This window comes from Lissotriton vulgaris, chromosome 10 (assembly GCF_964263255.1).
Source record: "Lissotriton vulgaris chromosome 10, aLisVul1.2, whole genome shotgun sequence".
In the NCBI taxonomy this organism is placed as follows: domain Eukaryota; kingdom Metazoa; phylum Chordata; class Amphibia; order Caudata; family Salamandridae; genus Lissotriton; species Lissotriton vulgaris.
This window is the reverse complement of record NC_141698.1, coordinates 503,923,453-503,947,907: the sequence shown is the minus strand read 5'-3', so window position 1 is coordinate 503,947,907 and position 24,455 is coordinate 503,923,453. Positions and strand designations below refer to the sequence as shown.

Sequence of the window (24,455 nt, the reverse complement as noted above, 5' to 3'; positions counted from 1 at the left end):
AAATTAGATGTGGGTGACAGTGTCAGGCATGTAATTTTCTGCATGTGAAATGCTAATTTGAATTGCACCTGTTTAAATGTAACTAGATTCCCTATCTCTAAAGGCAAGGAACTGGTGTCATTAGTCCTTGATCTTGAGCATTATTTGAGCATATAGTGAAGTCCACTTGCTACTCATATTGATTATGTTAGGCAGGTGATTGATGATAGTAATACGTAGTCCTCTTCTCCAACCCATATTGTTTTCCAGTGTTTATGAGAAGAAACAAATCAATGTATTCTTAAGTCAAATTTTCAAGTCTTGATCCTCTGTTTCATCGTAGTTTGGCCCTTTATGAAATACAGTTGGATAAAACGGTTTTTAATGACTGTTATGCTTTGTATTGATAAGAGTTTGTCTTTACAACTCAATCATAATTTTATAGTGGTAGAAAAATGAACTGCAACAAACAGTAGACAGGAGAGTTGTGGCACTGTTTTTTCTTTTATTCTTTTAAATCCATTTTTTAAACCTTTGGTATGACATATTCGGGTTTTGAGTTTCATACTAGCAAACTTATATTTTGGAAATTTTAATTTAGATCAATCTTTCTCTATCTTTAACAATGTTACATTACCTTGACAGGAAGTATCACTCCAGGATGTCCGTAAAGAAATTAACTTCTGCCGTAAAGTGAAATTACCCATTATTGGTGTAGTAGAAAATATGAGTGGTTTTATCTGTCCAAAGTGTAAGGTAAGAATGTCTTTCTTATCAATCTTTTGAAGATTTGTTGTAAGATAGTGGTGGAGCTTAAAAATAGCCCAGTGACCATATGAGAGTATGTTTACTCAACCTTTAATATGTTCCTTCCTATAATAGTTAAAGTTCCTTCTAAAATTGGTTTCTCCAGTCACCTACCAGCCTTTAGCCGCTTTATCTGAAGTAATACATAGGGTTTGAAGCGTTGTATTGTCTACACCTAGTGCTAAATGGGGAAAATCAGATTTGGATGGCTCCTTATGCTGCTCATTTCAGCCACAAATGTGTAGTTTAATTTAGTGTAAGCATAGTCGGTGTCAGATGTAGATAATAATCTGCCTATGATCACTGCAAGTGTGTGTGTGTATATAATATGAAAGGGTATGATATATATAGATATAAAGCAGAGAACTCTGGGTAGTTGCCCCAGTATTGTAACTTTCATAGATTCCCATGCTTTGTATCATTCCCCGTCGTCGGAATGGGAGCCTCGGTAAATAGAAAATACCATAGCAGTAGGAACAAAAGAGAAAGAAAGGCCTAGGCCTCATCTCATTTTGTAGCCTATCCACCTCTTTTTGTAAAAGAGACCAAAAAAGTTGCAACCACCAATCAGAATAGCCTCACCCCATAGAACCCTCCTGAGGGAGCCTCAGAGCCTCATATTTTCTACCGCAAGTTCTGCTAAGGGAGTCTCCTCTGAGTTCTGCTCAGTTTTCTTTCTACAAATTATGATTCAACTATTTGTTCTTCAAAAGATGTCGGATAAGGAGAAGAAAGCCTTATTTAAGGCTTGTGCTACCTGTACAAAGAAAGGGCTATATGTGGAGGACAAGCATAAGGATTGTATTTACTGCTTGTACCCAGACCACACAGCCACTGATTGCAAGATCTGCAGAACCTTCTCCACTAAGACCTTGAGAGACAGGGAAGGAAGACTTTTGACCTGGCTGCAAAAGATGAAGTCTCGGAAAGAGGTGATTTCCAGTGACAGCGAGGATTCCTCCTCGGCTTCTCCATTAAGGAGGTCTAAAAAGAGGGGTAGGTCTTCCCCTTCAACATCAGCTGAGCCTCCTTCTAAGGCCTCTCAAAAGACCTCTGATAGGTCTAGTAGGTTCAGTCCCCGAAAATCTCCTCACCGAGGTGCAAAAGAGAAAGAGGGATTTGCGTCTGAGGTGGTTTCTACTCAGAAGGGGTCTCAAGGGCCTTCTGTTCTCTCTCCACCACCTGGGAAGGCAAAACGTTTTAAGAAACCTGCTTCCTTACCTCAAGAAGGGAAATTTGAGAAAAAGACCCGCTCGTCGACGACAGCATCTTCAGGTATGTCGACGACGACTGCTAGAATCCATCAGGTGTCCATTTCTGCTTCGTCGGCGACGGCGTCAACGACGATAGCTTTGACGACGACTTCGTCGACAGCTCAAGTTCCTCTACCTGTGTCGTCGACGGTATTAATATCCTCAACGTCGATGATGATGCCGACGGTGGTGTCGACGTCGCCGACGACGATGGCTGCTTTGATATTGACGGCTAGCTCGTCGACGATTTCGCCTCCGTCGGCGATGATCCTCCCTCCGACGACGGTGCTCTTGTCGACGACGATTCTATCATCGTTGTCAAAGACAACTCCGTCGAGGGTGCAAAAAGTTAAAATCTCAATTAGAAGACGCCAGATTACACCAGAGATGACATCTCCGCGAAGGGTGACGCCCCTTCCTTCGGCCGTACTTCTAGAGGAAGACTACTCAGAGGAGGATGATAGTCCATATGGGTATGCCTACAGTCCATCTCAGCTCTAGGTCAAATACCAGGACTCAGACTCTGATGACTATTACGAAGAACAGCGACAACCTCCTCCCAGGGAGAGAACGCAGAAACAATCCCAGCAGGGTATGGTTTCTATGTCCTCCTCTTTGATAAATGACTTATAGATCATGTTGATGGATTATAGAAGATTTCCATCTCAATCCTCCGAGTCCATACAGCCACCTCCTCCTCCACCACCATCACCTCCTCCATCAGCTGCTGCGGCTCAGCCACCAGAACAAGAACCCTCGGAGGGGAGACAGGCTATCACCACGGGTCAAGCGTATGGTGATAATGACGATGATTCTTCTGATGATGGACGAGAGGTGCCAGAGGTCCCAAACCTGGATAGAGAGTGAGACGATTATATTATTCCAGACCCACCTTCTCCTTCACCGGATCCGGTGGATTCCCTTCTAGCAGACATCGGAGGTTTCCTTAACCTCATGAAAAGAGCTTCAAAAAGGTTTGGCGTTCCTGTTCCAGTGGTTCAATCGTACTGCTTCCTCTATGATTTCAAAGAGCCATACAGGAAATCCATCCGCTCTATTCCCATCATAGAGCATGTATGGTCTGAAGGTGTTAAAGTCATGCATTCTCCAGCTACTGTTCTTCGGGTACTACCGCAGCTGGAGAAAAAGTACAAGGCCCCCTGAGGGTAGTCCCGCTTGCCTGGTTGGCTAACCGAAGCCGGACTCTGTGATCTCCCAGGCGGCACAGAGAAAATCAAAGAACCCATCGGCCCCTCTGGCTGCACCACCTGATAGGGAAGGTAGACGCCTGGACAATGTGGGTAAAAGAACCTCTTCAATGACCACACCCGTTTTCATTGCTGTCCAGCACAGCAGGGGGAACTCTCAAGCATCGATGTGGTTAAGAGTTTGAGTATGTTCACTCGACGTGTTTTTGCCTTGTCTCATCTGGCTGGAGTTTCTCTGCTGTTTTGGCTGCTCTTTTATCAAATATGCCTGCATTATTTGATAAATGTCCTGAGTGCTCCAGGAAAAAGGCAAAATCGGATCCTCAAAGGGTGTGCATCCTGTGCCTGTCTTCTTCTCATGTTCCTGAGGAGTGTGATATATGTCTGCAGTTCGCTAAAAGGACCCTCAAGGACAGGGAGAAGACCAGGCTCCAAAGCTTGGAGCTGAGAAGGCAGCAAGGACAAGGTGGGTCTGGGCATGAAGGGGCTCCTTCCTCTGCCCTTGCGTCGGCCTCTGGGGGGCTCTCCAGTAAAGAAAAGGCCAGAAAACACTACCGGTCTCCGTCGACGTCGATACCCTCGACATCGAAATGAATGACCACAGTCTGTTCCCCATCAGCCCGGGGCCCCGGTTCGAAGCGACGTCCACGTTCGCCGTCGACGGGACTGACGTCGAGACCTCCGACGAGGTTGACGTCGAGGACTGGTTCGTCGTCGAGCTATCATCGACGTCGAGAGGGGTCAAGACACCGGCGCTCACCGTCGAGGCGACACCGCCGGTCACAATCGACGTCGACACGTAAGTCAGCGACGTCGAGACGAAGATCAGCGTCGAGACGGAGGTCGTCGACGCCGAGGAGATCGCCGTCACGTCGAAGAGATGGCCGTCGACGCCGAGCAGACGCTCCTCAGCGTCGAGACGATGTTCGTCGACGTCAAGGAGACGTTCGTCGACGTCGAAAGGACGCTCAGCGTCGAGGAGGAAGACTAGACGTTCTAGGACTAGGCGGAGTCCTCAGCTTCAGCGAGCACGCGGTCGCGGCGGCGCCGTCACTCGTCCACGAGGGGGAGGGCCTCTAGATCGCCCCCCTCTTGCCAGAAGAAGAAAAGGAGAGTATGACTGTCTCCGGGCTCGGAGTACTCCAGTCTACTCGCCCTCCAAACCGAGGTCGCCTACACCTCCTCCTTTACCCGTGGATCCTCCTCCGCATACCCGACTCCTCCTCCACAACCTCCTACGCCTCCACCACCTCCGGTTCCTCCTCACCGTCCTCCTCCACCGGCTCCGCCGAGGTCTGTCTCGCTGCCTCATTTGCTGCCGCCGCCTACGGGGCTTCCACAGCCTAGGCTCCCGCCTCGGCCTCCACAGTGCCCTCCTTTCCGGCCTGCAGACCGTCCAAGGCTGCGGAGATCGAGTTCTCGCTCAAGGCGGAGAGATAGGTCTAGGAGTCGCCATCGCTCATCTACGAGGTCCAGACTGCGCCATGGGAGAGATAGATCTAGATCCCGCCACACGGACTTGTCCAGTGCCAGGGACTACTCACCGACCCTGTCGGACTCCCCTCGGATGAGGGTGTCCCCGATAGACGACATTGTCTCCTTCCAGGAGGTGTTGCTGCGAGGAGCGGCTAAGCTGGGCATCACGCTCACTACGCCCACGCCCTTGACTTCCGTTATTTTCGAGACCCTTCACAAGAAGCAATTGTCTCGCTCATTGTTGCCGTTGGTGCCAGGGCTGGTGGAACCCGCCATGGAGCTCTTCCTCACACCTGCGGTTACTAAAGCAGCGCTTTCCAGACTGCAGAAGAAGTATCGGGCCCCTGACACCGACCCTGCGTTTCTTCGCTTGGACCCTGCGCCGGATTCGGTGATTGTGACGGCGTTGAGGAAGCAGCACGCAACCACCCCGTCATCGACAGTGCCTCCTGACAAGGAGAGCCGCTGGACGGATTCGGTAGGCAGGAAGGTCTGCGGGATGGCAGCTACGTCTATGAACGCCGCGAGTGCCTCGGCCTTGTTGGGACGTTATGATCGGTCCCTCTGGGAGTCCCTAACCCGGTTCATGGAACGTCTTCCACGGGAGGATAGGGAAGATTTCCAAGAAATCCTTAATGAAGGACTGATGGTCTCCAACCAAGTGATCAGTTCGGCTGCGGATTCATCCCTCCTGGCAGCGCACGGATACTGCCATGGGGTCAACCTGAGGCGCCACGCCTGGCTGCGTCTGACGTCCTTGAAGCCCGAGGCGCAGCAGAGGGTGGCCAATCTACCCTTCTCTGGTGAGACCCTGTTTGGAAAACACGCAGACGAGGAGATGCCCGTATGAAGGCAGAGGCGGAGACCTTGACGGCTGTAGGATTGGAAAAACCGAAGGAACAGAAGAAGACCTTCCGCTCGTTCCAGAGACGGTACGGGGCGCAAGGTAGAGGGCAAGGTCGCCAGGCTGGACAACAACAACAGCAGCAACAGCAGCAGTTCCAGCGGCGCCCGTTCCAAAAGTGCCAGAGAGGCCATGGTGGTCAGCAGGCTTCATCTGCGACCAAATGCCTGGCTGGGTCTAGGCTCTGAGCTTTTACTTCCCCTTCATCCGTTACCCACTCCGGTGGGGGGAAGCATTCAACATTACCTGGCAGAGTGGAGAAACATTACTCAGGACAAGTGGGTGCTGAATATTGTTTGCAATGGATACAGTCTTCATTTCACCAGCCCGCCTCCAGCAATTCCACCGGTCGGCTCGCAGTTCCGACTGCGCGAGCTCCAGGCGGAGGCCGATACCCTGTTAAGAAAAAGGGCGATAGAAGACGTCCCTCTGTCTCAAAGGATAAAGGGTCTTTACTCACGCTTCTTCCTAGTACAGAAGAAGGACAAGAACGAGCTCAGGCCCATTCTGGATTTGCGACAAGCAAACAAGTGGATTCGCAAGGAAAAGTTTTGCATGCTGTCTTTGCACCAGATCTATCCTCAGCTGCAGAGGGGAGACTGGCTGTGCGCGATAGATCTGCGAGATGCGTACTTCCATGTGCCCATTGCACGGAAACATCGGAAGTTCCTGCGCTTCCTAGTCGGCACCAATCGCTATCAGTACACCGTACTACCGTTTGGACTGAAGTCGGCACCCAGGACTTTTTCAAAATGCATGGCTGTGGTAGCAGCGCACCTGAGAAAGAACAAGGTGGACGACTGGTTGATCAAGGCCTCCACCTTCCAGGAAGCACAATTGCACTTCAACAGGACGGCCGTCCTGCTGAACAGTCTGGGGTTGCACATAAATCTGTCCAAGTCTGTCCCCATTCCTGTGCATTGCCTGCAGTACTTGGGAGCCTCCATCAATACGTTGTCGACAAGCGTGTCTCCTTCGGAGGAGAGACGCTTATCCATCCTTCGGAAGGCTCAGGCTCTCATAGCTGCTCCATCTACAACAGTGAGGACGGTGTCTTCTCTACTGGGATCGATGGCCTCTTGTATCTTCCTCACTCCACCCGCGCACCTACACATGGGGCCGCTAAAGGAATGCTTGGAGGACCAGTGGGACCAGAGGAAAGGGTGTTGGGACGACCGGATTCAGTTGTCTCTTCACGCCCAACAGTCCCTGAGATGGTGGTGCTCGGCCGAGAATCTACTCAGAGGGGTTTCTTTCCACAAGGATATACCGACTGACTATCGTGACGGATGCGTCTCTCCTGGGCTGGGGAGCGCATTCAGACCATCTGCAGATCCAAGGACAGTGGTCTCCGGCGGAGTCCACGTATCACATAAATTTCTTGGAACTCAGAGCTGTTCACTTGGCACTGAAGGCCTTTCTTCCGTCCTTCCAGACCAGCTCCTTGCTTGTACAGACGGACAATACGACCACGATGTATTACCTCAACAAGCAGGGGGGCTCGAGATCGCGCACACTGTCACAGGAGGCGCAGGCGATCTGGCACTGGCGATACCGGCGACTCATCTGCCGGTGTACAGAATGTTCAGGCGGACGCCCTCAGCAGGTTGCTGCAAGAAAACCACGAGTGGGTCATAAACGACGAGGTGCTCGAAGACATCTTCGCCGTGTGGGGCACTCCAGACGTGGATCTGTTCGCCACTGCCGAAAACAGCAAATGCCGCGACTTCGCCTCGAGGTATTACCAACCGGGGACTTTGGGAACGCGTTATGGATCAACTGGTCGAACAGCTTTCTGTACGCTTTTCCACCCATTCCCCTGATTCCAGCGGTGCTCATCAAGCTGGCCCAGTCCCGGGCGTGGATGATCCTCATTGCTCCGGAATGGCCCAGGCAGTGGTGGTTCACAGACCTGCTTCATCGCTCGATTCTGCCTCATCCGCGGCTGCCTCATCCGCGGCTGCCGTGTCGGCCGGACCTTCTCACGAAGTTCGGGGGCAGATGGTGCACCCCAACCCCTCGTCGTTGAGTTTGGCGGCATGGCTCCTGAGATAGTGCAATATGGCCACTTAAATCTTCCTGAGGATTGCATGGACATATTGAAGGAGGCTAAGAGGCCGTCTACTAGGACCTCTTATGCTTACAAATGGAAGAGATTCTGCATCTGGTGCATGTCTAAGAAATATGATCCTACGACCTGCAAGGAGGATGTCATCCATCCATACCTTCTGCATCTGGCTCAGTCTGGCCTTAATTTCCATTCCATTAAGGTTCATCTGGCTGCTTTGACTGCTTACAGAAAATGCCCTTCGCAGACGTCCTTCTTCCAGATCCCTGTGATTAAGGATTTTTTGGAAGGATTGAAGAAGGTGTTACTTCCTGTTCGACTTCCTTCGCCGGCATGGGAACTGAATGTGGTGCTGTCCAGGCTGATGAAGGAACCTTTCGAGCCTATTCACAAGGCTTCGCTGCAGCACCTGTTTCGGAAGGCGACGTTCCTCGTGGCCATTACATCGGCCCGCAGGGTGAGTGAGATTCAGGAGGTTATGTTGCCAAGAACCTTATACTGTGTTTCATGCTGCTAAGGTTGTTATGCGTACTCACCCTAAGTTCCTTCCCAAGGTGATTTCTGATTTTCATGTTAATCAGACGATAACTTTACCAACTTTTTTCCAGAATCCTTCCACTCCAGCGAAAAGGTCTCTTCATTCCCTGGATATTAGGAGGGTGTTGAAATTCTGTCTGGATAAGACCAAAGACATTCGCAGGTCTGACCAATTGTTTGTCAACTATGGGTTGGTTAGGACTGGTCTGGCTACTTCAAAGCAATCTATCTTTAGGTGAATTGTGTCGTGTATCCAGCTTTGTTATCAGAAAGCGAATAAGACCTTAGGGGTTAAGCCTATAGCTCATTCCACCAGGGGCAAAGCGGCCACAACTACTTTGCTTCGTAATGTTCCCATTGCAGAGATCTGCAAGGCTGCCACTTGTAAGTCAGTCCATACCTTTGCTAAACATTACTGTCTGGACTCTGATGCCAGGGCAGATGGTCAGGTCGGACAGGCTTCGCTGCGAAATCTGTTTGCATAATAGTGGTGTTGTCTTTTTCTCCACCGCCGGGTTGTTTTTGGATGGGCTTGCCATTCCATTCACTAGATTATGACTATACACAGAGATCCCCTACTACAGAATGAGTAGTTTCTTACCTGTAACTCCAGTTCTGTAGTAGGGGTATCTCTGTTATAGTCATAAGCGCCCGCCCTCCTCCCCGGTGGAGAAAGTGATGAAATGATGAATGCTACAGGTCTAGCTGATACACCTCCAAAAAGAACTGAAAGTGGAGGGAGCTGCTGTGCATTCTGGGATACCAGGAGAGTTCTGGAAAGTTTCCTTAAAGGCACGATATCCCTTTTTTGTCTGTCCTGTCCTTCCTCGCTATCATTCCAAGGATTTGGTGAAGGGGGGGAAGTGTTCTCCATGGTGAAACCTGGCAGACAGGTCTAAAGTGGGATATTTTTGGAATATCCTTGCATTTCTAGTTGAAGTACTGGACAGTGTAGCCTTGCATGTATAGGCTGCATTATTTGTCTTTAATATTCTCTTAAGTGTCTATGCAGTACTGCAAAGAAGACAGTTTAAGAGATTATTTATTATTGCTCCGGGGTCCCCGCACATGAGCGGGATTATTCACTAGATTATGACTATAACAGAGATACCCCTACTACAGAACTGGAGTTACAGGTAAGAAACTACTCCTTCTCTCATTTCTTAATAATGTTCTGGCTCAGAGGTATGCCTAAAACACCACACTCTCTCAGATGCATCTGAGGGTGTAGCAATGGAAACCAATATTCTTCTTGGAGGCGCGCAAACCGGGTCGCCATTACTTGCAGAAATGTATAAATGTTTTAACTAAAGCTTTTTGGGAGTTTCTGAATGTTTAAAAAAGCTGGGAGCTGAACATCATTCTCCATGAGAATGGATTCCATGTAAAAGCAGTTTGATGGACTGTTTTCAGAAGCAGCGCGATTAATCCATGTAAAAAAGGCGACTTGACAATACTTTGACCTGTAAAGGTCTTAGGCCGGGTGGTCCTGCATAGACTGAGTGAATGGTTGAGGGAGAAAGGGGTCCTGTCTAATGTGCAATATGGTTTTAGGTCAAATAGAGGTACCATTGAGCAATGTCTAAACCTGCATCTTTTAGTTGGCAAGTATACGGCGGCCAAGGAGGGTAACCTATACATGGGTTTCATGGACTTATCCTCAGCGTTTGACCTAGTTAATAGGTCAAAGCTTTGGCTAGGACTCCTTGAGTTAGGTCTTGATCCTCCCTTAGTACATTTCTTGGCAAACCTACACACGAATCTCTCCGCAAAAATTTGAGTGAATACTGAGGGGCGATGCACTAGGCCATTTAGATCTGAAAGAGGGGTAAGACGGGGGTGCATTTTGGCACCCCTGTTGTTTACCCTCTACATAAACGCACTTGAGACTGAGCTGGGGGAGGTTTCCCCGGACATTCCGCGTATGGGGGAACAGGTTATACCAGTTCTCCTATACGCGGATGACGCTGTACTCGTGGCTAGTACCGGAGTGGCCCTCCAAAAACTGTTGAATGCCTTTGGTACCTTCATGAGCAACCTTGACCTCAAGGTAAATGCAAAAAAATCCCAGGTGCTAATTGCAGGGAGGAGTAAAAATAAGGGGAAATCAAAAAGCTTTTATTGTAATAATGAAGTGGTATGTAGGGTCCCCTCGTTTCCCTATCTTGGGGTAGTATTCGACGAAAAGGGCACATGGCGCCCTCAAAACACAAGCCGTAGTGTGGCTTTTAGTAGGAGTGTTTCGGGCCTTATGGGGTTTGCCAAAAAACTGGGAGGTAGACCAGTTGAAGCCATTATTAAGGTTTATAAATCAAAGTGTTTGGCCGTGGCCTCATATGGATGCCAAATATGGGGCCATACCCCGACTAAAAAAATTCAGTTGGTGGAAAACAAATTCCTAAGAGGGCTACTCTCAGTCCCCCAGTCAACCCCCACTTTTACCACAATCACTGAAGTGGGGATCGGATACGTCACAGACCAAATTAAAATAGCACCCCTATTATATTGGTTAAAAATTTGGCTTAACGAGGAAATTACCTTAAACCACTCCATTATTAAAGATTGCTTACATCTGGAGATGTTTGCTAATATTGCTTGGTTGACCTATATTAAAAAGGGTTTCCAGAAGATTGGCCGCCCAGCCCTGTTTTACTCCCCCGACACAATAACCAAAAAAGACATCGCCCTAACAAAAAACGCTCTAATGGATATCTTAACATTAGAACGGGAGGAGATCGAGCTGAGAAAACCTCTTGTAAGAGCTAATTATGGGCTGGTTAGCTGCTCAGGCCCTGAACCATACTTATCTGTGGTAAATAACCGGTACCACCGATACCTCCTGACAAGATTTCGCCTAAATTTGATTCATTACACCCTGGGCTCTTTCCGTACTTGGTGTACTCCAGATAAAGCAGACCCTTGTTCTTGCGATTGTTTTTCATCACAAAACACCCTACATTTTGTAATGTTCTGTACACATTACGAACAGTGCAGAAGGAAATATTTGTTACCAGTCTTGAAGAAGGGGGGCTTTATTCAGGTTAGACCAGCTTTAATATACTTAATGCAACTGGGTAGCCCTTACATTATGTTTTCTGTAGCCAGTTTTTTGACGGCAGCCATTCGTGTAAGGGAAAACAATACCAGCTTACCGCAGATTCAAAGTTGCTTTGAGTAATATATTTTGTAAAATTATGTAATATACTTGCGTACTAAGGTTTGTAGTTTTAAAGGATTTTAAAGGTACCAATTTAATGGTGATACAAAAAAATTTTAATAATGATAATGAATTGTTTTAACTTTATTGGTCATTTCTGTAAGTGTCTTTTTCTTGTTATTTAAAATGTTTGTACCATGTCTTTTATGATATTAATTTTATCGAATAAAGAATTTTTGACTGACTGACTGGGTAAAGCCAAACCACCATCTTCGATAGAAAACTGAATTTTAGAGAGCTTAGTTTGGGCCCTCTTCCTTTGCCACAAAAAGTGATGCAACATTTGGTCGACTTTGATAAAAAAAAGATTGCCGTACTATGATCAAAATATTCAAACTAGGGGGCGTGTCCAAGATGGCGGCGTGATCGGACGCAGGTCTCCTGAGCTCCCTGCCCGATCCCTCCTAAACGCCGCTAACTTCGCCTGATCTCTCCCTGGAAGGCGAGTTACAGCGTACAGGAAGGTACAGCATAGAAGCGGTGACCCCAGTGTGCATCTATCAGCCTGCGAGCTTCGTCCGGGAACCCGGGCGGGAGAGGACGCTATTCCGCGGTCTGTCATGGCGGCCGCGCCGGAGACCTGACCGGCTTGGGTGCCGCTGCCTCGGTGCCTCTGAAGCGGACCCGGTGACCCTGCGCCACTGAAAGCTGAGAGACCTGCTCTGCACCTCCCGCCGATACCACCAGAGTTGTGGAACAGGAGGCGACGCATTACCACCCCGACGACCCGATTGGCGATCGGGGTGGACCCAGCCGGGGGGTCGCTAAAATAGAGGCCCCGGCTCCGGGCCTACCTATCGGACACTTCGGTGCGGCCAGCCGGAGCGACCCCGCACAGCCAAAGCGGGCCCTGCTGACGGCGGACTGCACGGGGCAACCCCCCCCCCCCCACAAGGAGTTGGGCGTTTGGCAGACAAACACGGCCTGGTGCGGCCCCAGCGTGACCATAGGTGGCGGCGCCGGAGAGGCCTCGCTGCCCACAGCAATAGGGCCTACTCGGAGGGGGAGCAGAACGGCGCTGGGATACCGGACGAGGACGACGGACCGCTCCCGGTACAGCAACCGCAGAGGTGAGGAGGACGGAGGTGGGCACCGGAGGAGGCTCGGGGGGCACCATCAAGCCCCCGGCGTGGGGTTGACTACTGTGACTGGAGCTGCACCACGTGGTAGGATAACCCAGACGCATTGAATTGGAACACTGTGGACCACCATTCCCTGACCCCGGGTTCCCGGGGGAGCTACCTGAACTGCACTGGTGTAATTTGCCCCACAAGTTATACCGCCGTCCTCCTACAGTCATCACAAGCCCCAAAACCCACCGCCTATTTGTCTCTGGGGCTGCCCTCGCCATGGCGGGACAACGGGGGAAGAAAGGAACCCAGACACTCCCCGAAATGATGGCTAAGTCCCAGCCCAAGCCCAACAAGGGCCCACCGTCCCCGGTGACCGCGAAATCGCAGCTAACACCGACGGATAACCAAGTGCCCATTACCAGATCCTTTCTAGAGACATTATTTAACTCACTCAGGGAACACTTCAAATCCCTAAAACAGGAGGTGGCGGGTGAAGTTCGAGAGCTCCTGCGCGATGTGGAAGGCCTCGGAGAACGCGTGGTTGCTGTTGAAGAGGCTGACCAGACCAGGAGAGAAGAAATTACACAGCTCCAACAGGAGGTCCTGCGCCTCACAGATCAACAACTTGACCTCCAAGCTCATGCGGAGGACCTTGAAAACTGTTCCCGTTGAAACAACATATGGGTACGGGGGATCCCTCAAAAGGAAGAGGGGACTGATATTGCAGGATACCTACAAGCCCTTTTCAGGAGCATATTGGGGGAACCTGCGGACTTCGCCATTCGCATCGACAGGGCACACAGAGTTGGGCTGCCTCGACGAGCCCCAGCCCCGCCGCCAGACATCCTGGCTTTCCTCCCTGACTTTCCGTTAAAGGAGCGGATTCTCCGTGAGGCTCGGCGAGCCCAGCCCCTTCAATTTCAGGGTCATCCCATCGCCTTATACTAAGATCTCTCCTCCATCACTCTACAAAAAAGAAAGGAATTCACACGAGCGACGGACTTCCTACGACAACAGGAGATCCCCTACTCGTGGGGACACCCATTTCGAATAATATTCAAATGGAATGGACGTCTACATCAGCTACGGTCATTCAAACACACTTGCACCCTCCTGGGACTTGACCAGGAAGATGATGAACCTATGTCAAGAGACTCACAAGGACCGTCCAAGGGGGGCTGGCGAACTGTGAGTTATAAACGATCCCCGTCACGCCGCCTTAAACCGGACGCCTCTGACATCTCACAGGAGCGCGCGACTGCGGTGGCGGAGGTGGCCAAAGAAACTTCTACATCTGAGTGAACGATTCCTTTCCAGGGGAGGTCACCTATAGCACACACTTTGCCTCTGCGGCGGATGGGGTCGGGTGAGGGGGCCGGAGAGGCCGCCGTTGGAGATGACCCATTCAGAACACTCTACCACTGCCCTGTGCGGACTAACAGGACTGGGACTATGCATTTCTTTGGTATTGGGGTTGGGAGGGGGGAGTTGGGAGGGTGGGGGGGTAATTCTCTAGCCTCAAAACAGACTACTTTTCACTTGAGCATGCAGTTTGATTTTTGGATTGTTTGGGGGGGGGGGGGGGGGGTTGGGTCGCGGGAGGATCCAAGGGCGGGAACCAGTGTGCCAGAAGGGTTCTATCGAATGCAGAATTGACACGTCATTACTGCACCAGTTACGATACATGACGAATAAATGCCACCAGAGGGTCGAGAGGGATCTGCGGGGTCACGAGGGGGATTGCGGTTTGCGATCTGATGCGCCGATGCACCACATACAAGGGCTAATGACTCTGAGCTGCACCACGTGTTCACTGGGCCATGACTGACACCATCCTTAGAATAATGACCCTCAATGTGAAAGGGTTGAATAACCCCGTTAAGAGACGGGCTATTATCTCCTACTTAGAAAACTCCGGGGCTGATATCTGTTTATTACAGGAGACCCACCTCTTGCAAAAGGACTGGCATAGAATGCGTTCCCGCGCCTTCCCACAACAACTCTTCTCCTCCCTCCCCACGAAAACTGCTGGGGTAGCGATCCTAATATCTAGACACTTTCGAGGACGGGTGGGGAACAAGGTGGGGGAGATCAAGGGCCGCCTGTTGACACACACATTTCAGCTAGGAGATACACATCTCACAGTTGGCTCTCTTTATGCCCCAAATACAGGTCAAGAGGCCTTTCTAAAAGGCGCAGTCTCGGAGGCGCTTCAATCCTCACACTCACCCTTACTCTTGGGCGGGGATTTCAACATCGTTATGGATCCACACGCCGATAGGTCAGGGCACCGTTATGGAGGGACTGGTGCGGTCTCATCAAATGGACTTGAGTGGCTAAAAGATAGGGGATTGGTAGACCTCTCGAGGGCCAAACACCCGACTGCATCGCAGTTCACCTTTTACTCGCATGTGCACCGCACATACGCTAGAATCGATCATTTCCTAGGCTCCTCGGAGCTACTCAAAACTCTTGAGGATGTTAGCATACTGTGTAGGGATTTCCTCTGTATCTAAAGCATAAGGCTTAGGTTAGCAATAAGTGTCCCAACCTTGAACCGGACAAAAAAATGTCTTTTTGAGAAGACCCCTCACTCACCAACCTAGTTGGTGACATGCTTCATCATCGGGGTCCCACCCCATAAGCCGAATGCCTATGGGGTGTGCTGCGACACCTGGTTACAGTGCTGCGTGAATGGGTGTGATCGCTCTCCCCCTGCCTCCCCTCCCCCACAGTATGTTTACCACCAGCATACGATACAGATCGTTTTTGCACAAACCAGTTGATGAATAAAACAGTCTAGCCCAACACATCACAAACGCGGTAAATACTGCCTGGGCACCACTGTCGTTTATCAGAGACAGACCACTGGTACGACCTGAACTTCAGGTTTTTCTACCACTACAGCCCTGGTGATTCCACTAAGCTCACCTATTCACTAAGTGTGTACCTTTGTATTGTCTTACCCGGTACATCCCAACCCTTTATATGTTTTTTCTTTACAGGTTTTTCCTGATTCAGGATAAAACACCACTTTTTTCACAAGACCATAATTTGTGGTCTTTATATTGGACGTGGGCTGGACGCGCCTTAGCGTGTGCGGACCACCCCGTTCAAAAAAAACACGGTCCTGAAGAAAACCAATAGAATTTTTTTGAAATGGTTGAAACATGTAGACCTAAATTTTAAAACCACACATAGCACACTACGCTATTTTTATATATACCACACGTTTTGAGACACCACAGCCTTCCTAAATAGGCACGGGTGCCACACGATATTTTTAATAGGGACAAATCACTCAGGAATAAAGTCTTTGCAGTGAGCAGCTTTGTCCCTTTTTAACACACCTTTCACAATTTTTTTCTCACATATAAAAAAACAAAGAACCCGCTCCACTGTAACCAGGTGTCGCAGCACACCCCATAGGCATTCGGCTTATGGGGTGGGACCCCGATGATGAAGCATGTCACCAACTAGGTTGGTGAGTGAGGGGTCTTCTCAAAAAGACATTTTTTTGTCCGGTTCAAGGTTGGGACACTTATTGCTAACCTAAGCCTTATGCTTTAGATACAGAGGAAATCCCTACACTGTATACCTTGCATCTAGGGGGTACTCCTCCATTGTTGTTAAAATCTTTACTAGGGGACCAGGAGTTCCCACTACACATAGCCTGTGTAATTTCCCTTACTCTCTCCTTTGATTTGCACACGATGTTAGCATACTGCCTGCAGCCATTTCCGACCATGACGCGGTAGAACTGTCACTAAGACTTCGCGCGGCCCTGGGGCTCGTGGCGCCTACGCAAAACCTTATTGCAACGACCGGACGTTACTAAACGGATTAGCGATTGCATTACTGACTATCTGGCCACTAACGACACGCCGGGAATCTCCATGACGGCTCTCTGGGGAGCCCTGAAATCGGTCACTCGCGGCGAATTAATTGCCATAGCAGCAGCTGAGGCCAAAGATCACAAGACTAAACGGGACGGCCTCACAGCACGCGTCGCGGAATTGGAAAGGGTCCACAGCCACACCTGTGCTCCACGTGTTTGGAAGCAGTTAAAAGTAGCTCGGGCCCAACTAGCCAGCCTGGATACCGACAGGGCGGAATTTGTGGCCCTCCGTCTTCGACATACTTATTATGTCGGGGTAACAGAACTGGCCGCTTATTAGCCAGTGCTTTAAAGGCCAAGACCCAACGCTCTAAGATTACCAGTCTCACTGACGACACCGGGGCAGTTCTCACGGACGACGCTCAGGTGGCCGAAGCATTCCGATCTTATTATGCCTCATTGTACGGGGCGGAAGAGACATCCCCTGCAGACATTGAGGCATACTTGAGTACGACGGCCCTTACCGAGTTCTCCAATACGAACGCGGACGCACTGGATGCCCCCATCCGCCAGGATGAAGTACTGACGGCCATACCTCGTTTGCGCCCGCTCAAGTCCCCGGGGCCCGACGGATTTTCGGGGGGATTCTATGAAATCTTCAGCCGGCAGATAGCTCCAGTGCTCACCCGCCTCTTCAATTCGTTCGAGGGCTCAGGCGCTCACCCTTCGGACATGCTGGCCGCGGAGGTGGTGGTATTGCCAAAACACGGTAAGAAACCCACACACTGCTCTGCCTTCCGCCCTATTTCACTGTTGAACCTTGACTTAAAGCTTTTCACTGGCATTCTTGCCGCACGCCTTGGCCCCTGCCTTCCCGGGATTTTGGAACCAGATCAATCAGGCTTTGTGCCCAACCGGCAATGCAGCGATAACACTAAAAGGGTACTCCATCTGATTGACAAATCGCATTTTCAAGCCTCAGACTCCGCACTGCTTGCCATTGACGCGGAGAAGGCGTTCGACCGCGTGGACTGGACATATTTACAAGAGGTCCTGCGGCGTTTCGGACTGGGTGACCACTTCTGGTCTTGGATAGCATGTTGCTACCATCGCCCCCAGGCTAGGGTCCGACTGGGTAGCATACGTTCAAACCCATTTGAAATTCAGCGCAGCACTAGACAGGGGTGTCCCCTTTCCCCCCTTCTATTTGCCCTGTATATAGAGCCTCTAGCGCAGAAGGTCCGGGATAACCCAGAAATTAAGGGTATCACTTTCGGGCACGAACTCCACACGATTAGTTTATACGCAGATGACGTGATAGCCGCCCTTGACCACCCAGACAGCTCCATACCCGCCTTTATGGAGGAACTTGACTCATTCGGCTCCGTCTCGGGATTCCGCATGAACGTAGGTAAATCTCTGATATTGCCGCTGGGCAAAAATGCACAGACACGCGACACTGCCATTGGACAACGGAGCGGTCTTCAGCTGTCCGCCCAAGTCCCGTACTTGGGGATTACCCTTAGCTCCTCAACAGAATCGACAGTATCAACCAATTACAAAGCCCTCACCGCCCAGATCCGGACGGATCTGGCGCGTTGGTCAAAACAGCCGCTTTCTTTACTGGGAAGGGTGGCAGCGGTCAAAATGTCGATCCTGCCTAGGATCCTCTATCTCTTCCAGACCATCCCAGTCATGCCCCCGGCGGGCACCACCCTGAAAGAACTACAGGCCGCTCTCCATCATTTCATCTGGGAGGGGAAACGCGCACGTGTCCATAAACAATTGGCGTACAAGAGCATGGACGAAGGAGGCCTCGGAGTCCCCAGCCTGCTGCAGTACTTCCATGCCTCTCAACTCCGCTATCTAGTGGAGTGGTACAGACCAGAGTCGGAGAGGAGATGGCTCTTCCAGGATAGAGCTATGGCGCAAACTCCGCTTTGGAGGATTCCATTCCTCGCTAGGCAACATCGACCACGATACTTATTAAAGTCACCTATTACCCGCATGACTCTACAAGTATGGGATAGGGTTGCTCTCAAGAGAGGTTTGACAACCTTTCCTTCCCCATTCACCCCTATACTAGATAATCCTGAATTTCCTCCGGGCAATGGCACGGGCGCATTCTCCCAGTGGCGGGGTACGGCGTGTCGCTCTGCCGGTGACCTTTTCGATCTAAGAGGATTTCTTCCTTTCACAGACATCAAACAAGGCTACGGCATAGAGATTCCTCACCTTTTCCAATACCTTCAACTTAGACATTGGCTTACTGACCCAGACACTGCCGCCGTGGTGGGCCTCCCTATGACGACCTTTGAAAAATGGTTACTTACTAAGGACACAGACAAACACCTCATTTCAGAAATTTATAGAATGCTCACACAGCCACACACTCCAGATAAAACACCAAGTCAGAGGCGCTGGGAGGCTGAATTAGGCAGGGCCTTAATAGCTAGAGAATGGCGATACGTATACTATAGGGCTTCGCACACTACACGTAACACAGCAGCAAGGGAAGCGGCAGTGAAACTGGCTATGTACTGGCACCTCACCCCGGTCCGACTTCACAAAGGGAATCCAGCACGTAGCGAGCTTTGTTGGAGGGGGTGCGGGGAAAGGGGCACTCTAACCCACCTCCTTTGGGACTGTCAAGAGATTAGGAGCTACTGGGAGACGGTGCTGAATGACATTGACTCCTCCTTTGAGACTGAAATCCTGAGATTCCCTGCATATGCTCTACTGGGTCTCCCCAATGCATTAACTTTCCCTCTGAAATCACTGCGGGGTCGTCAAATGGGGATCACCATACAAGCAGCCACGCAACATATCCTATCATTGTGGGGCTCGACGACTAAACCCACGCATTCGGGATGGCTCCACAAGCTTTGGTTCACACTTGGGATGGAACGCATACAGGCCACACTTACCAACTCCACCGATGCATTTCGGAAAACGTGGCTTCCACTGCTGTCCCTCCTGTCCAAGGAATTCAATGAAGTCACATGTCCTAAGTATCTTAAAGTTCTACGCCTCACTGACACCACACATGACTCTCGGTGACTTCTCGGACACTCGCACTGATCCTCACTGGCCCGTTGGCGGATCTTTTGATACCAAGTGGCACACTGGTTGGGGTGGGGGAGGGGGGATCGAGACTGAGTTGGGCGGGGGGTTTTGGTTCTTGTTGTTTTTATTATCTTACCTTCTTGCAACGCCCGACATTTGCACCTATGATATCGTAATATCTCTTTGGCATATGTACCCCGCGTTGCTATTTAATCTCAGGGAAGACATGCTTGTCTGTCCCGTCCACTGTATATGCCTAATGCCTTTACAATCTGTCACAATGTCTTCCTTTACTTTTACTGGAAAAATCAATAAAACACATTTGAAACTAAAATATTCAAACTAAACAAGGAAAGGATCAACATTTTAAGAAACGCTTCCCGTCCTACAATGGATAGCGATAGATTATGCCAATTAGTTAGTAATGAACATGCCTTATTAAGCGAAGGAATGTAGTTTAATGTGAACAGGTCTAGAAAGTCATGAGAGACCAAAATGCTTGAGTACCTTATATGAGTAGCCAAAGCATGCTGTTGTACATCTGTAGGTAAACTAGAGGATGAATAATAGTACAAAAAGAACTTCTGATTTGGCCTGGTTGATCTTGTAGCCCCCTATATTGGAGAAGGGTTGGATTTTTGTGAAAGCATTTTGGACGTTACGAGCTGTCTGCTAAATAAAGAATGATGTAATCGGCAAACAGTTCTAATTTCAAGGCCCCAGGAAGGGAAGGTTGAATCTCGGGATTTTGTCTAAGGGCCGCTGCCAGGGGTTCCCCAAAGAGAGCAAATAGCACCAGCGACATTCGGCAGCCTTGTCTCGTACCTCTAGAAAATAGGATAAGTCCTGCGGCTTGGGAATTAATCATAATATTGACCTTGGCCTTAGCATATAGGTTATTCAGCAACCGTGCCAATTTAAAAGGGACCCCAAAGAGCAATAAGATTGCGAACAGGACCTCCCACTGTATGCATTCAAAAGTTTCTCGTCGTGGAGCATAACTATTGTTGCTTTGATCTTATTCGTTTCATAGTGGTTGATTGCTGGAAGAAGAAAGTTTGGGTTCAATGACATTGATCTCCCGGGCAAAAAGCCATTTTGGTCACCATGTACTACTGATGACGCCACCAGGGCTAGCCTTAGCGTCATGATTTTGGCGAAGATTTTATAATCACAATTTAAGAGGCTGATAGGGCAATGCGAACCCAGTTGATGGAACGTTTGTCCTTTTTGAGAATGCTTATGATGACTGCCTCCGTGAACTTCTTAGGGATTTTGCATCGATCCAGGGTTACATTAAAAAGTATGACTAAGAAATTCACCTGCTGCGAAAATTTTATTAAATTTGGACGGTAGGCTATCATTGTCACATGCTTTGGCATTAGGCAAAAGCTTAATAGCGTCTTTAATCTCAGTACTCGTGGTGGAAGCCCCCACCCTGTGTCGAAGTTCGGTATTTGAAGAAGGAAGTTGGTGCAAAAAGGCTTTGATCGCTCTGGGCTACAGGTAGAAACTGAGATCTGTCTAATGATCCAAAAATATCATGCCAATCTGCTCAGTGTCCGTTACAATACAATTCTGCTTAAGATCAAAGATTGCTTTGAGGGCTACATGTTTTTTTTTTTTTTAACAAACCACGCTAAAAAGTGCCCGCATCCCCGCTCTCTTTGTAGTACAGCTAAAAACAAGTCCTCTGATTGACCACATCCATGGAAGTAAAAAAAGTCTTTAAGTCTCTGGCTTTCGACGCCATATTGACGTTTGATTCTGCAGTGTGTAACCTAAGGTCTTCCCTACAAGGAAGATACAGCTCTTGTTGCAGGGTAGCAATTTCATCCAGTCTTGCTTTATTAATTTGGGCTGTATAGGAAATTGACCCACCATCCCGAATGAAGGCTTTACATGCTCCCCAAACAGAATAAGCATTTTCAACGCAATAGGTCTCGCATTTGCGAGAGTTAGAGCTATTGGCATTATAAATGTCTTTTACCCATGTGTTTTGGTTTGGAGTGGAGTGGATGTATGTGGTTTGCAGAGTTTATTGGGAAAAGCTTAATTTTATGTGGGCCTACCCCTTTCATATATACAGCATGAAACAGCCTATGGGAGGCTTGAAATTGGGCATTTAATATAAATACTATATAAGTAGCCCAACATTGTGTGATATAGAGGCCACAGGAATATAACTTTCGGCTCAAGTAGAACAGACACATGCACACATTTAGTAATCTGTAATAGAAGTGCCATAGAGAGGTTTGAGAGTGTTATGGACTCATGTTGAAAATAATTTTGAAAGGCGCCTGGACTAAAAAATCACCCGAAATGATTATATAAATCAGTGTCCTTTAATCGGGTGCCCCACTGAACATGGGATTTTGATTCTGTGTAGCTTAAACCATGCGATTTTCAGCACGCTACCATGCTAGCAACAACATCGGGTAATAAGGGCCAAAAACTGTAAACTGAATATTAAAAGTCAGTATTCATTTAAATAACAATGGTTATTATTAATTGTGAAATTATGACGATCTTATGAGAAAATCGTAACCGTAGTCGCAGAGGTTACTGTGAAGAACTGTAAAATTGACGGAGGCCTAACTCCGTAATACAATGCAGCAGAAAGCAAATTATGTACGGCTGTGAAATAGAGTATGTAATATTAAGACCACATCCGTAACCCAACATTGTTACATGTACAAGCAGAGGGAAAAGAATTATGGGCAGAGGTAAAAGAGGCACACACAGCAGATTGAAACTCCGTAAAGGGCCATTAAGACGCTTGACAGTGTTGTGGACTCCTGCTGGACATAATTATTAAAGGCTCATGGACTCCCAAAGTGGCCAAAATGCTGAGAGATAAAGCACAGAGATTGTGTTGGCTTTCTTTTGAAAAGAGCCACTTTGAATAGATGACTCAAAAGATTAGCATGGCAGTAAAGATTATCTCATTTAGTAGCAGTTTTGTTTGGTTTGGCACAAATCCATACAGTAAATTACCCCAAAACACAAGATGTGTAACCACCAAACCAGACAAGACTCTGGTTCCCAAGAATCAAAGTATGCCATTGTAGCAATAAAGAATCTGATAATAACCTGATGTATTGACCTGTGGATTGCATATGCGAAAAAGAGCAAGACCACCTGCTGCAGTCGTTGCAGTATCCACCCCTGAAAAATATAACACGAGGCCTCCATTTAAATTTTAAATCATATGCGTAACCCAACATTGTGCTGTATTGAGGCAAAGGGAAAGAAGGTGCTGGCACAAGTAGGACAGAACACGCACTATTTTTGAAATCTGTAAAATATGGGCCATAGAGACGCTTGACAGTGCTCTGGAATCATGTAGATAATATTTTTCAAAGGCACACGGACTCCCAAAGTGGGCAAAATGATGACCGATAAAGCGCAGCATCTGTTAAGAATGTGCCGTGCTGATGAAGCATAAAACAGTATTGTGTAGTGTAATGAAGACCGAAATAACAAATAAAAAACTACAACGTGCGGTCTCTCAAAGCAGCCACAATAATAAAATTCAAATAATGAGAATGTCACTCTAACCGCCGCAACCATCAAAGGTGCTGTTTCAAATTCATTAATATGCCAGGAGATAAAGAGCAGTGTCCGTGAAGCGGGTGTCACAGTCATCCTCCATCAAAAAACACACACTTAAGCTAACCTGCTTCATGGACATTGCGTTCAGAAAGCAGTGGAAAGCGCCGCAACATTCACCGGGTACCGTTTAAAACTTAATCAGCCATGATAAAGCCATGTCCATGAAGCGACTGCTGCAGCCATACTGCCCAAAAAAGGAAGTGCGCTGTGCTCGTTCCGAATGCCTCCGGGTGCTGTTTACAACTTAATAAGCTAGACGATTAAGCCGAAATCCATGGAGCGGCTGCTGTGGTCATACTGCCCCCCCCCCCCCCCCCCCCCCAAAAAAAAAGCACACACACATTCGAAGGAGGTGCTCATTCAGAATGCCGCTCTAAAGAAATCAACAATTGAGGGAAGTGTTCATTCCAATTAAAGCGCAGCAACCATCAGGTGGGGGCAGACAAAAAAAACAATGTATGGATAGAAGAAATGGTACCTGCATCAGCGGAGGGGCACTAATCAAGTGGAATTAATCTGCACTTGAAAGGTGCTTCTCAGCTAGAAACCGATGTAATGTGTGGGGTGCGTGAACCAATTAGGAAGCAACAAAGAAGAGCAATGCTGGAGTGAACCTATGGTAAGCAGCAGACAGGATCAAAGTCCTTTTAGTGAATACAGCAGGTTGTGCAGAAAGTGTATGCGCACTGCCAGGCTCGCCCTTAAAACCAGAAGCTGTCTCAACGTTTCTCTGTAGGAACTCTTCCAATGCCATGCGCATGGCTGTGATCCATCCCTTTTGGAATAATAGAGATTTGTCTAGTGATCACCATGGTTGCTCCTTCGGAGAGCTATTCCTTTTGAGGTCTGAAAAAGGAACAGAGTGGTCTGAAAATGGGTTCGAGAGTATACTTGATCTAGCTCTTCCCCAAGTTTGTGAGACTGAAAAATAATCGATGCAAGATGCAGAGTTGAAGCGTTTGGAAAAACAAGTATACACTTGTTTCATAGAGTGGTCAACTTGCCAGGCATCAAGCAAAGCAAGATCCCGTCACACTGGGCTGATTTCAGTTTATTCTGAAGCTTATTTTGTCAAGGGCAATCCTGTCTCACGTACTGGACGACATTAAAACCCTCTCGGATTAATATTAGTCCCATACGTGGGGGCCAGAACATTGTAGACTTCTTCTAATGAAGTCACCTCATCCTCTATAGGCCCTTAAAAGCCAACTAGATGACTAGTTTGATTGTAAGCCTGCAGACAGACCAAAAATCTTTGGAGAAACGTATGAAAAGAGAGATTAGCAAGTGGTGAGAATTAACCTCACTCATGAGATATATATCTATTTATCTATCTATCTATCTATCTATCTATCTATCTATCTATCTATCTATCTATCTATCTATCTATCTATCTATCTATCTATCTACCTGG

The 24,455-nt window shown here is 48.5% G+C and overlaps 1 protein-coding gene across 2 annotated transcripts in view; it reads left to right on the top strand.

Moving 5' to 3' along the window:
* The window catches only part of NUBP1 (NUBP iron-sulfur cluster assembly factor 1, cytosolic), a 269,261-nt gene that overhangs the window by 124,734 nt on the left and 120,072 nt on the right, over positions 1–24,455 (top strand). For both annotated transcript variants that reach the window (XM_086941360.1, XM_086941359.1), the window contains one exon: positions 625–735. In XM_086941360.1, coding sequence (XP_086797486.1) covers positions 625–735 — 111 coding nt within the window. The remainder of the gene's footprint in view (positions 1–624; positions 736–24,455) is intronic.